This window comes from Oncorhynchus gorbuscha, linkage group LG13, assembly GCF_021184085.1.
Source record: "Oncorhynchus gorbuscha isolate QuinsamMale2020 ecotype Even-year linkage group LG13, OgorEven_v1.0, whole genome shotgun sequence".
In the NCBI taxonomy this organism is placed as follows: domain Eukaryota; kingdom Metazoa; phylum Chordata; class Actinopteri; order Salmoniformes; family Salmonidae; genus Oncorhynchus; species Oncorhynchus gorbuscha.
In genome coordinates, this window is record NC_060185.1 from 37,185,486 (window position 1) to 37,200,040 (window position 14,555).

General features: G+C 45.2%; 1 protein-coding gene across 1 annotated transcript in view; it reads right to left on the minus strand.

Annotated features, from left to right (window-relative positions):
• The window catches only part of LOC123992820 (FRAS1-related extracellular matrix protein 2-like), a 133,604-nt gene extending 120,239 nt beyond the window's left edge, over nt 1-13,365 (minus strand). Inside the window, exons 1-4 of the mRNA XM_046294361.1 lie at nt 9,139-13,365; nt 8,683-8,932; nt 7,836-8,535; nt 2,449-2,538 (exon numbers count right to left, since the gene is read on the minus strand). Of these exons, the coding sequence (XP_046150317.1) occupies nt 2,449-2,538; nt 7,836-8,535; nt 8,683-8,932; nt 9,139-13,220 (5,122 nt within the window). The 5' untranslated portion in view covers nt 13,221-13,365. The remainder of the gene's footprint in view (nt 1-2,448; nt 2,539-7,835; nt 8,536-8,682; nt 8,933-9,138) is intronic.
• Between the last annotated feature and the right edge of the window lie 1,190 nt (nt 13,366-14,555).

Genomic DNA, 14,555 nt, shown 5'->3' on the forward strand with positions numbered 1-14,555 from the left:
GCATTTCACAGTAAAGTCTACACTTGTTGTATTCGGCGTACGTGACAAATAAAGTTTGATTTGATAGAGAAGAGAAAGAGAGAGGTAGATCCACTGAGAGATCTAGATCAACTGACATTAAGTCAACTGAGATGATAATACAGGTATTGACTGAACTTGACTCCACAGCGACGGGAAGGACTCTGAATCGGCTTGACTTTCACCAGCATGATAAAAAGCCATTCAATCTTCTCTATGATAAAACCTAAAACGTATTGCACTTTATAGGGAATGGGGTGACATTTTGCGATGCCTAGCAGGTTTTATCAAAGAGAAGATTGAATGACTGTCACCAGTTAACACCCCCATAAGCGCCTCATGCAGCCACACACAGAGTAACAGATTGCTGTAATGACCTGTGTATTATCTCACTGAACCCCCTGATGTAATAGCCTGTGTATTACCTCACTGAACCCCCTGATGTAATAGCCTGTGTATTACCTCACTGAACCCCCTGATGTAATAACCTGTGTATTACCTCACTGACCCCCCTGATGTAATAGCCTGTGTATTACCTCACTGAACCCCCTGATGTAATAACCTGTGTATTACCTCACTGAACCCCCTGATGTAATAGCCTGTGTATTACCTCACTGAACCCCCTGATGTAATAGCCTGTGTATTACCTCACTGACCCCTCTGATGGAATAGCCTGTGTATTACCTCACTGACCCCTCTGATGGAATAGCCTGTGTATTACCTCAATGACCCCTCTGATGTAATAACCTGTGTATTACCTCACTAAACCCCCTAATGTAATAACCTGTGTATTACCTCACTGAACCCCCTGATGTAATAACCTGTGTATTACCTCACTGAACCCCCTGATGTAATAGCCTGTGTATTACCTCACTGAACGCCCTAATGTAATAACCTGTGTATTACCTCACTGAACCCCCTGATGTAACAGCCTGTGTATTACCTCACTGACCCCCCTGATGTAATAACCTGTGTATTACCTCACTGAACCCCCTGATGTAATGATCAATGTATTACCTCACTGAACCCCCTGATGTAATAGCCTGTGTATTACCTCACTGAACCCCCTGATGTAATAACCTGTGTATTACCTCACTGAACCCCCTGATGTAATAGCCTGTGTATTACCTCACTGACCCCCTGATGTAATAGCCTGTGTATTACCTCACTGACCCCCTGATGTAATAGCCTGTGTATTACCTCACTGAACCCCTGATGTAATGATCAATGTATTACCTCACTGAACCCCTGATGTAATAACCTGTGTATTACCTCACTGACCCCCTGATGTAATAGCCTGTGTATTACCTCACTGACCCCCTGATGTAATAGCCTGTGTATTACCTCACTGACCCCCTGATGTAATAGCCTGTGTATTACCTCACTGACCCCCCTGATGTAATAACCTGTGTATTACCTCACTGAGCCTCACTGAACCCCCTGATTACTCCCAGGTCGAGGGTAAGGGTGGGTGGGGTTGGGGGGGGGGGTGTACAGGAGGTGTTTAGAGGCCCAGAGAAGAGCCTGTGGGAAAAGAGGCCCTTGTCTGAGGTCCTCTTTGTATTCCATCAGACCGTCACGGCCGTAGAAGAGCAGAAGAAAGAACACACTGTCAGCCACTCTACTTAAACTAATCACGAAGCACCAGCCGCATCCAACACCATTTACACCGCCTCACACGGCACCCTATTCTCTATATAGTACTTTTCACCAGGGCCAAAAGTAGTGCCCTATGTGGGGAATAAGGTGCAATTTGGGACGTAACCACTATCTCTCATCGCAGACAATGCCTCTCATCGCAGACCGAGCTCAAGGTGAGATTATTTTTCGGCTAATTCAAGTGGCCCAATGAATGTTACTTTTATTACATTGCTGAGAGGTGTTCAACAGGTGTCCTGTGAACTGGACTTGTGCTACATAATTATCCAACATACTGTACGTATACAATTCCAGCCTGCTTCCACATCCCCCTTAGAGAAACCACACAGTGCTGTAGGCCTACATGCTAAACGTGATAAAATCATGCCCCAACAAGCTGCTGGAACAACTGAAGATTCCTTCCTGCCTCAAAGAACAGTTCCTGCCTTCAAGAAATTGTTGTCGACATGTTTTAAACAGATTTCTGGCCTCACTCAAACAGAACTTCAAGCGGGGGGGGACGTCAACATTGTTTTATATACTGCTGTTGTAGTTTAAAGGGATTACCTGCTGCTCGGTTCTATACCACTATCTAGAGCCTCATTCATGCCAATGCACTCATCTACTGCAGCTTAGATTTTCTCCTTCACTGAAAAGATTAAGGCTACAACTGGAAAATCCTCCATCCACAATGTTGGCTCAAAAAAAGCCACTCAACAATTAAAATAGTTAGATGTGGTATTATTTGATGTAAACAAGCACCATCAGTAAAACATTTATAGAATGACCTACCATTGTCCTCAATGGAGAAAAAGAAGATGTCGCTCGTAGCATTGTGACCATCTCTTAGCACGTAGCAAATCTTCATGTCATCAACTTCAGCTGAAAAAGAAAATCAGATTGATGTCATTTACTCTTCTACTCGTCTAGAAACATATTGCGCTTGAATGTATAGTTCATGCCTTGCATGTTGCCTAATAGACTTAAGAAAGATTGAGAAAAGGAATGACACTGATAAGGTAGGCAGGGTACATAATACAATACAACATTCCATTTGATTGAGAAAAGGAATGACACTGATAAGGTAGGCAGGGTAGATAATACAATACAACATTCCATTTGATTGAGAAAAGGAATGACACTGATAAGGTAGGCAGGGTAGATAATACAATACAACATTCCATTTGATTGAGAAAAGGAATGACACTGATAAGGTAGGCAGGGTACATAATACAATACAACATTCCATTTGATTGAGAAAAGGAATGACACTGATAAGGTAGGCAGGGTAGATAATACAATACAACATTCCATTTGATTGAGAAAAGGAATGACACTGATAAGGTAGGCAGGGTAGATAATACAATACAACATTCCATTTGATTGAGAAAAGGAATGACACTGATAAGGTAGGCAGGGTAGATAATACAATACAACATTCCATTTGATTGAGAAAAGGAATGACACTGATAAGGTAGGCAGGGTACATAATACAATACAACATTCCATTTGATTGAGAAAAGGAATGACACTGATAAGGTAGGCAGGGTACATAATACAATACAACATTCCATTTGATTGAGAAAAGGAATGACACTGATAAGGTAGGCAGGGTACATAATACAATACAACATTCCATTTGATTGAGAAAAGGAATGACACTGATAAGGTAGGCAGGGTACATAATACAATACAACATTCCATTTGATTGAGAAAAGGAATGACACTGATAAGGTAGGCAGGGTACATAATACAATACAACATTCCATTTGATATGCATATCTGTGATGGACAGTTGTTCTCTATTATAGCTTGTCTGATGTGGCTTAAGACCACTTCCACATATCATATCACTGAACTACTACAACCTACCTGCCTGGTGTGGCAACTGCTTGGCCTCAGACCGTAAGGCACTACAGAGGGTAGTGCGTACGGCCCAGTACATCACTGGAGCCAAGCTTCCTGCGAACCAGGGCCTCTAAACCAGGCGGCGTCAGAGGAAGGCCCTAACAATTGTCAAAGACTCCAGCTACACTAGTCATAGACTGTTCTCTCTGCTACTGCATGGCAAGCGGTACCGGAGTGCCAAGTCTAGGTCCAAAATGCTTCTTAATAACAGCTTCTACCCCCAAGCCATAAGACTCATGAAAAGCTAATCAAAGGGCTACCCAGACCCCGCTTTTACGTTGCTGCTACTCTCTGTTTATTATCTATGTATAGTGACTTTAACTCTACCTACATGAACATATTACCTCCATTAACTCAACAACCAGTGCCTCTGCACATTGACTCTGTACCGGTACCCCCTGTATATAGCCTCTGCACATTGACTCTGTACCGGTACCCCCTCTATATAGCCTCTGCACATTGACTCTGTAACGGTACCCCCTGTATATAGCCTCTGCACATTGACTCTGTACCGGTACCCCCTGTATATAGCCTCTGCACATTGACTCTGTACCGGTACCCCCTGTATATAGCCTCCACATTGACTCTGTACCGGTACCCCCTGTATATAGCCTCTGCACATTGACTCTGTACCGGTACCCCCTGTATATAGCCTCTGCACATTGACTCTGTACCGGTACCCCCTGTATATAGCCTCCACATTGACTCTGTACCGGTACCCCCTGTATGTAGCCTCTGCACATTGACTCTGTACCGGTACCCCCTGTATATAGCCTCTGCACATTGACTCTGTACCGGTACCCCCTGTATATAGCCTCTGCACATTGACTCTGTACCGGTACCCCCTGTATATAGCCTCTGTACATTGACTCTGTACCGGTACCCCCTGTATATAGCCTCTGCACATTGACTCTGTACCGGTACCTCCTGTATATAGCCTCTCCACATTGACTCTGTACCGGTACCCTCTGTATATAGCCTCTGTACATTGACTCTGTACCGGTACCCCCTGTATATAGCCTCTGCACATATTGACTCTGTACCGGTACCTCCTGTATATAGTCTTGCTATTGTTATTTTACTGCTGCTTTTTAATTTTTTTTTTCATTTGTTATATTTTACATTTTTTACTTAACACTTATTTTTCTTTAAACTTCTTAAAGCATTGATGGTTAAGGGCTTGTGAGTAAGCATTTCACCGTAAGGTCTACTGCTGTTGTATTCGGCGCATGTGACAAATAACATTGGATTTGATTTATACACTGTTGGACAACTTAAATGGATAAAGCCTCACCGGTAATAAAGAAGAAGAACACAGGAGAGGAGAGCTGAATTAACTCAGGCTGCTTAGTGTCTGTCGATCTATTAGTCTGCTGAAAGACAGGGGCCATAAAGAAGAGGCGGACTGCAGAAGCTACTCCACATCACATCACGTCTGTCTGCCGCATCCGCTAACAACGCTATGCTGGAGTGGGTTCTTAAGACTGATACTGTCTAGGAGGAGGGTTGGTTCTGGAGTGGCTTCTTGATAGGTCGGGAGGCTGCTATCAGGGAGGAGGGTTGGTTCTGGAGTGGCTTCTTGATAGGTCGGGAGGCTGCTATCAGGGAGGAGGGTTGGTTCTGGAGTGGCTTCTTGATAGGTCGGGAGGCTGCTATCAGGGAGGAGGGTGTGAGGTGTATTACTGCTGTCTTCTATATTTCATGTCAAACATTTCCCTTCAAAGCGGCCGGCTCATAAAAATGGAAAGCCAGTTTTGGGACACTGCCGCCGGCTATGCCGGATAAGCTAGAGTTATTTACTGTCTGTTTACCAGCGATGGATCTGCCTGAAATATTTAACAGGTCTGCAGAAGGAGAAAACAGTGGGAGGAGAATGGGGATGAATGGGGGTCAGTAAATAAAGGAGAGAATGGGTCTACCTCCAACCCAAATGGCACCCTATTTCCTATACTGAATAGTGCACTACTTCTTTACCAGAGCCCAGAGAAGTGCACTATATATGGAATAAATTCCATTTGGGATGCAGGCATATACAGTGCCTTGCGAAAGTATTCGGCCCCCTTGAACTTTGCGATCTTTTTCCACATTTCAGGCTTCAAAAATAAAGATATAAAACTGTATTTTTTTTGTGAAGAATCAACAACAAGTGGAACACAATTATGAAGTGGAACGACATTTATTGGATTTTTCAAACTTTTTTAAAATTGGGCGTGCAAAATTATTCAGCCACTTTACTTTCAGTGCAGCAACCTCTCTCCAGAAGTTCAGTGAGGATCTCTGAATGATCCAATGTTGACCTAAATGACTAATGATGATAAATACAATCCACCTGTGTGTAATCAAGTATCCGTATAAATGCACCTGCACTGTGATAGTCTCAGAGGTTCGTCTGTCCATAGGACAACAATCAGTGGTATATTGCACAAATCTGGCCTTTATGGAAGAGTGGCAAGAAGAAAGCCATTTCTTAAAGATATCCATAAAAAGTGTTGTTTAAAGTTTTCCACAAGCCACCTGGGAGACACACCAAACATGTGGAAGAAGGTGCTCTGGTCAGATGTTTGGCATAAAAGCAACACAGCTCATCACCCTGAACACACCATCCCCACTGTCAAACATGGTGGTGGCAGTATCATGGTTTGGCCTGCTTTTCTTCAGCAGGGACAGGGAAGATGGTTCAAATTGATGGGAAGATGTATGGAGCCAAATACAGGGCCATTCTGGGAGAAAACCTGATGGAGTCTGCAAAAGACCTGAGACTGGGACGGAGATTTGTCTTCCAACAAGACAATGATCCAAAACATAAAGCAAAATCTACAATGGAATGGTTCAAAAATAAACATATGCAGGTGTTAGAATGGCCAAGTCAAAGTCCAGACCTGAATCCAATCGAGAATCTGTGGAAAGAACTGAGAACTGCTGTTCACAAATGCTCTCCATCTAACCTCACTGAGCTCGAGCTGTTTTGCAAGGAGGAATGGGAAAAAAATTCAGTCTCTCGATGTGCAAAACTGATAGAGACATACCCCAAGCAACTTACAGCTGTAATCGCAGCAAAAGGTGGCGCTACAAAGTATTAACTTAAGGGGGCTGAATCATTTTCCACGCCCAATTTTTCAGTTTTTGCTTTGTTAAAAAAAGTTTGAAATATCCAATAAATGTCGTTCCACTTCATGATTGTGTCCCACTTGTTGTTGATTCTTCACAAAACAATACAGTTTTATATCTTTATGTTTGAAGCCTGAAATGTGGCAAAAGGTCGCAAAGTTCAAGGGGGCCGAATACTTTCGCAAGGCACTGTAGAGATCGATATAATTCATACATTCCTTACTGACTGTGTTACTATTTATTTACCCTACCTTTTCATTTGTACTGTAGACTGGGCTGTATGTATGTAGTTGTTCTATACTGTAGCTATATCTGCGGCTTAAACAAACATTGGCCTGCTGTCCCTGTGAGTGAAGTTAACACATCTCTCTCTCTCTCTGCCTCCCTCTCTCTCTCTGCCTCCCTCACTCTCTCTCTCTGCCTCCCTCTCTCTCTCTCTCTCTCTCTCTCTCTCTCTCTCTCTCTCTCTCTCTCTCTCTCTCTCTCTCTCTCTCTCTCTCTCTGCCTCTCTCTCTCTCTCTACCTCTCTCTCTCTCTCTGCCTCACTCTTTCTCTCTACCTCTCTCTAACTCTGCCTCACTCTCTCTCTCTGCCTCTCTCTCTCTCTCTGCCTCCCTCTCTCTCTCTGCCTCCCTCACTCTCTCTCTCTGCCTCCCTCTCTCTCAGACAGGGTATTCATGTTCTCACTCTCTATTATTCATGTCTGTGGCCCCCTACCTTCATGTAAGGTCAAATCTGCTGGTATTTACTCAAGAGCTATAATACCCTGTAGAAGATTACTAGATGAGGTTTGGGGTAGGAGAAACCACTGCCCTGTGAAAACCTATCTTTCTGTTTGAAGAAATTGTTTCTTCAAAAAAACGCCATTCAAAAACACCTCTAGAAAGACAAAAGATTTCTGTCAAATTAAGCTTAATTCCTGAACACCACTGTGCAGTTGCAGCCAATGACCATATTACAGTAGTTACATAGTACCATTTTACAGGTAAGTAAGCTCTTAATCCATTATAAGGGCAACAGCGCTACAGCTCTAAGTGAGAATTACTCAACAGCTTATGAAGAATGAAAAAAAAAACACATTGGACAATAAAGTTATATTGTACTTGTAAAAGACTAAAGTATAGTAGAGTATAACTTTTTATTTAAAGTAACGGTCGTCTTACCTTGAGTGAATGTGGTGACGGTAGCGTTGCCTGTACCCAAGTTGATGAGGTATCCATGTTCTGGTCCCACGGTGATCTTAAAGGTGACAGATAGCTGAAGGCTATCCCTGTCCTCGGCCTTAAGAGTCTTAGAGGTAATGAGGAACCCCAGGTGACCCGTCTCTAACACCCTCAGGGTGGGCCCCCCTTTATTCACCACGATCTGGGGCACCCCGTTATCCACCGACAGGACCGTGATCTTCATCATCTGGGGGCGCCGCGTCTCGAACACGGTGTCTGGGAACACGTAGAAGTCGGTGTGCGTCCCGTCAGTCACGGTAAAGGAGAAGGAATCCTTGGAGGACTCAGTACCGTCGTGTTTGTAGCTGATGAGGTTCTCGTTCAGGTCCTGTTTGGTGAAGGAGGTGACGGGGCGGGTGTTGTTGAAGAGGAGGCGACCGTGGACAGGGACCTGGGTGACTGTGAACTTCAGGAGGCGGTCAGCTGTGTCGCGGTCCTCTGCCGTCAGCTCGAAGGGTGTGATGAGTTTGTTCTCTCCCTCGTTAACCACCAGGCTGTGAACCGTTAGAACCGGTTTCTTGTTGTCCACGTCGGTGATGGAGACACGGAACGTGCGGAACACAGGGTTGTAACCGTCGGTGACCTCGAACTCAAAGCTGTCCATCTTCACCTCATCATCGGCAGTGTGGATGTAGTACACCTTTATTATTATAAATAAATTGCACACATGAAAAGACAAAACAATAAGCCATTGAAAATCTTTACAGAAAACAAATGATAAAATCATGAGTATTTAAAAAAATTGTTGAGAATAACATAAAGGGAAAAAAACATAAGATCGAAGTACCTTGCTCCCAGCTAGCTGGAGCTGGGTAAAGGAGGAGATGGGCATGCCAGGCCCGTCAGTACACTCCAGATGGCCTCTCTGTGGGGCTCTGGTGATGGTGAACACCAGGTGTTCGTCGGGACTGTTGAGGTCGCTGGTGCTGAGCAGGTCTGTGGTCAACGTTACTCTACCTCCTTCTTTCAGAGAGACCCCCTTACTGACCACGTCAGGGAACACCACGTCGATACCACCCACCGTCACGTAGAAGTACCTGTCAAAAGACAAAAAGAATATAACCAATAAACAAAACAAATAATTGCAAGACGATCCATTAGGAGGCACCCTGACAAACTGAAATGTCATACCTAGCAACAATCATCATCATTTTTTTCAAATGGTTTATTCTATTGTTGTAGCTGTAGTGTATTGTTTGTATTTTAGAAAACCTCAATAAACACATTTGTAAAAATGAAGTACCTGTCGATCAGAGGGTTGATCCCGTCCGTCACGTCAAACTTGATAAGGTCCCGGATTCCTTCCTGCCCGTTGTGGATATAGACGATGAGAGCCTGGTCCACCTGGTACTGGGTGAAGTTCATCCCCACTGTGATGTTCTCTAACGTCCCGTAAGGGGTTCTCCTCTGTAACAACCCCTGGCCCGGCCCGTAGCGAACAACGTACGTCAGAGTACTATCCTCAGAGTCCAGGTCGGTGGCTTTTAAAACATTGTTATCGATCACTTTAACGTCTCCTATCTCTAGCTCCAGACCGTCGTTGATGGCCATCCTGGGTGTCTCGTCATCTACAGGGATGATCATAACAATGATGGTCTTCTCCACGGTATATTTACCGTCCGTCAGGATTAAGTCAAAGCTGTCCTCGTTGGTCTCAGAGTCATCGTGTTCATACACTATACTGGAGGCTTCCCTGATCTGGTCCAGGGTGAAGTTGGTGACTGTGACGGTGCCGGTTGTCAGCTGGTTGAGGATGAAGCCGTGCTTTGGTGGTTTGGTGATGATGAAAGTGAGTTCGTCCGAGGGGATGTCCACGTCGGCTCCGTTCAGGATGGGTGTATCGATGACAATATTCATCCCTTCCATGACGACAAACTCCCTCATATAGATCTCTGGCTTCTCATCGTTGGACGGGATGATAGCGATGGGGAAGAAATGTCTCTCGGAGAAGTTAATGCCATCAGAGCATCTGAACGTGAACCTGTCCTCTACCGGCTCCACTCTTTTATGGATGCTTTGGACGTAGTAAATGTGGTTTTGTCTGATGTCCTTGATGGTGAATGCACTGATCGCAGTCCCAGACCTGGATTTCTCTGAGCCTGGGGCCGGGGAGATGTTCTCCACGTAGCCTGATGTGGGCTGGACGATGATGGTACAAAGCAGGTCATCATTAGGAGTGTCAATATCATCAGCGCTAATGTGAAGAATCTCAATCACATTCTTCTCTCCCTCTACGACAGTGAACTGTGGGCCTACAAACACCTCTGGAGCCTGGCTGTCCATGGGGAGGATGGTGATCTGAACCCTGACCCCCGTGACCCTGTTGCCCCCTACTGTCCACTCATCAGACATGTCTGTCAGCGTCAGATTAAAGTAGTCGTATTTAGTGTTGAGGCCGATCTCTCCACTGGTGTGGGCGTACACCACCAGTCCGTTGATGACGTCAGCCTGGGTGAAGCTTCCTGATTGGACCCCGTTCACCAGAATCTCCCCGAAAACCGGTGGGTCCTCCAGGATGAAGGTCAAACGGAGGTCGTCTGTGTCCTCGTCCTGCCCCTGGATGACTTTAGTCGTGATCTCAGTGGCTCCGTTCTCCAGGACGTCAATGTAGGAGCCGATGGTTCCGGCCGGCAGACTGATGGTCGGGGTCTCGTCATCAATGGGCTTCACGGTAACCCTGATGGTGATGGTCACAACATGGACGCCGTCACTGACATCCAGCTGGAAGAAGTCGCTGGTGGACTCGTCTCCGTTGTGGATGTAGGAGATCCTGCCGTTAGCGATGTCCAACAGGTTGAAAGCGTCTCCTTTGGTCAGGTCGGTGAAGGTGTACTGGACCGTGCCGTGCTGAGGGGGCTGAGTTAGAGTGAAGGAGATCTGGCTCCTGTCCGTGTCTAAGTCCACAGTATGCAGCTCAGCTCTGGTGATTATGTGTGTTCCCCGCTCGAATATAGTGAAGCCGGTGTTTGTTATCTGAGGCGGCTTGTTGTCGACAGGCTGCAGGAATATAGAGAACGTTCCGGTGACAGTGTTCCCTGACGTATCCTCCACTGTGTACTGGACCTGCAGAACGTGGGCTGTGATCCCCAGCTCCAGGTCAGGTGGGTTGTATGATATCTTATGGTGGTTGACCTGAGCCTGAGTAAACTCAGTCACTACAGTGTCTGGACTCTCTGTTAACACAATAGTGCCCAGTACCACGGGGCTGTTCTCGTCTGTGTCTGTCGGGGGCTGGGTGATGGTGTACTTCAGATCTCTGTCCTCCGAGTCCAGGTCAGTGTAGCGGAGAAACTTCTTCCGGAAGTAGGTGAGCTGGTACTCATGTACGGTCATCTGGAGGGTGGTACCAGGATACAGCTCAGGGGGGATGTCATCCACAGGCAGAATCTTGATGATAAACAAGCTCTGTTCTGATTGGTTAGGGGGGTCATTATCATCCTGGACCCGGAATACAAACTGGTCCATGACTGTGTCAGTGCTGTGAGGCCCTGTGTGTCTGTAGAACAGTTTCCCATCTGTGATATCCTGCTGCAGCCACTCTGTAACCTCCTTCTCATACAGCTCATCCTCAGCGTTGAATTTCCAGGTGGAGGGGTCCTCTGGGGCCTCTGACTGCCTCAGCAGCACCTCCCCTATAGGCGAGAACGGTGCCTCTATGGTGAACCTAATAGTGGAGTCCTCAGAGTCGATGTCTGCAGCGCTGAGTGTGAGTGGCGAAATGAGTATCATCTGGTTCTTGAAGAGGATTAACCCCGTGTTGGCATTGATAATGGGCGGCTCATCATCCGTGGGAACGATTGTCAGGGGAAACAGGAACTCCACCTCGTGCTTCCCATCCGTCATCCGGAATATAATGTTGTCGCTGTACGTGTCGCTGCCGTCGTGCTGGTAGATGACCACGCCCCTGTCCAGATCAGCCGGGGCGAAGAACTTCCTGCGTGTCCCGAGCACTGTCAGCTGGCCATGCCTCAGCCCGTCGACCACCGTGATCTTGACATCATCCAGGTTGTCCTCGTCACTGACTTCTAGGTTGTGAGAGCTGGACAGTGGTCTGGACTGACCCTCGTAGAGAAGCTGACCCGTATTTCTGGTGACTACTGGAGCAAGCGTGTTCATAGGTTTCACTACAATCATGAAGGCGAATGGGTCAGACACAGCCCCCTCAGTGTCCACCACCTCAAACTCTATCTGGAAGATACGTTCTGTCTCAGAGTCCACAGACGGAGGCTTGTAGGCTATCTTTAGTTCTTTGAGGTCTCCCTGGTAGAAAGAGGTGATGGGCAGGTTCCGGTCATCTGTACTGACTATGTACCCCTCCTCGAAGGAGAGGGGGGAGGTGATGTTGAAGATAAGGTTGTCAGGGTTAGACTCAATGTCCTCAGCAGCCAGCATGTCAGGGGTGATGGCTGTCATGACAAACTGATCCACCTCCATCATCATCATGGCCACGAAGCTGGGTTTAGGAGCCGTGTTCTCCTCTCCATCCTTTATACGCACCATCACCTGGAAAAACTCCTGCTTCAGCAGATTACCCTCTTTATCTTGTAATTCCACAATCATTGGGAAATAATCTCTATTGGGTGATTTGTGTGCAAAAGTGTGCTGATAGCGGGTATTCATTTTAATAAATGTGTCACAGTCCACCATTTTTCCAAGTTGTCCCTCATCCACAAGTTTTCCATACCTGGGTAATGCACTGCCACTGGAGAGAGACGTTATTTTACACGGATGTTCACTTCTATCATAGGTGAACTCCAGAATCTTACTGTCAATGGGGTTACTAGTGCCAAGCAGTTTGTCAACAGTCAGAGGCATGTTTCTGGTTAACACTTCCAACTGTGTGAAAATCACCTCCACTTCCATCATAAACGGGATGATTATGGTGTCGGTATGAGTGTCATATCTGAGCTGTAGCCTCACCCTATCCAGCGGGGGGCTCCTGGAGCCGAAGTGAGAATACTTTACGTCATTGGGACCAAATTCACAGGGAAACTTTTTGGGAGAGAGCTGCCCTGGCCTTTGTGAGAGCGGGTCGTTATCCAGAACCGTTATACTACATCTGTCTCCCGGTTGTACTTGAATTACCAGATCATTGATAGGATCAATGAACACTGCTCTCCCGAAAGGCACGCGTATTCCATTGTTGGCCACCAATATAGCATCCTCTGACAGCTCCGATCTCAACGCGTATGATAATCCATAACTGTCGAAAACCTGCGCAGCGGAGTCCTCTGTCACAATCACCGCGATCAAAGCAGAGAGCAAAACAACAGCGCCAGTACCAGTCCCTTGGCGTTGCAACAGCGGAGGAATAATCCAAGCCATTTGGAGAGAGAAGCCAATGCAAAGATGCGTAGAATTTTGCACATAAAATCCAGAAAGAAATACGAGCAGTTCAGCTAAAGTTATGAGAGTATAAAATGAGTGTTGATAAATATCTCACTCGCATCCGCGCTGAGGTGTACCATTCTCTCTCTCTCGGCTGCTCTCTTCGGTTCAGGATAAACTTCATGCACTTGGAGCCCCAGAGTGAGAGATACGCCCTCTCGTCCGCCGATTGGAGGATATTTAGGCTGGAATGCGTTTATTGATCTTTGAATGGAAGGGAAAGATGTCAATCAAAACCCGAAAACGCTCGTGCATGGGTTGGATTTGAAGAAGCAGGTTGAATAAGGTGCGAATAAGGTGCGAAATTCTACCGAAAAATATATTTAAACTTGAATAGAAATTATGTGTGCAGTCAGGTAGGCCTTAATAAACCACTTTACCTTAAATGACAAAGCAATCGGGCACCCCCGCCACTGATTTCGTAAATAGCTGCGTGATGGGGATGGAGACATTTAACCACTCACATTTCATAGACAGCTATGGGTACAAAGACTGACCATCCATGAGATCAAAATGATCGTTTTAACCATGTTTCCAGGCGATACAGTGTTTGTTTACAATTACTTTGTTTACAAACAAAGGAGTAAAACAATCTTATATTTTAAAACAATTTAACTAAGGTCGAGGCATGTATACATTGTTTTTTTCAAAGAATCAATGGGTATATAAATAGATAGGCATATGGGTATTTAAAAGTCCACAAATGGATATAGCCATCATAGATTGCCCCTTGAATCTCTTTCTTTTGTAATTAGTTGACAGTAGGCCTAAACACAAATGTCCAAAACATATTAGGCTTAATTGGACCTCTTCAACAGCAGTGGAAACGTTGTTGGAAAGTCGGTTTTATTGCAATAATAAGCCTATATATAACAAGTCAACACAGTATATCAATAAATAGGATTTAACTATGCTACATTAACATAACGAATCTCCATCAACATTCTATATATAACAAGTCAACACAGTATATCAATAAATAGGATTTAACTATGCTACATTAACATAACGAATCTCCATCAACATTCTATATATACCAAGTCAACACAGTATATCAATAAATAGGATTTAACTATGCTACATTAACATAACGAATCTCCATCAACATTCTATATATAACAAGTCAACACAGTATATCAATAAATAGGATTTAACTATGCTACATTAACATAACGAATCTCCATCAACATTCTATATATAACAAGTCAACACAGTATATCAATAAATAGGATTTAACTATGCTACATTAACATAACGAATCTCCATCAACAT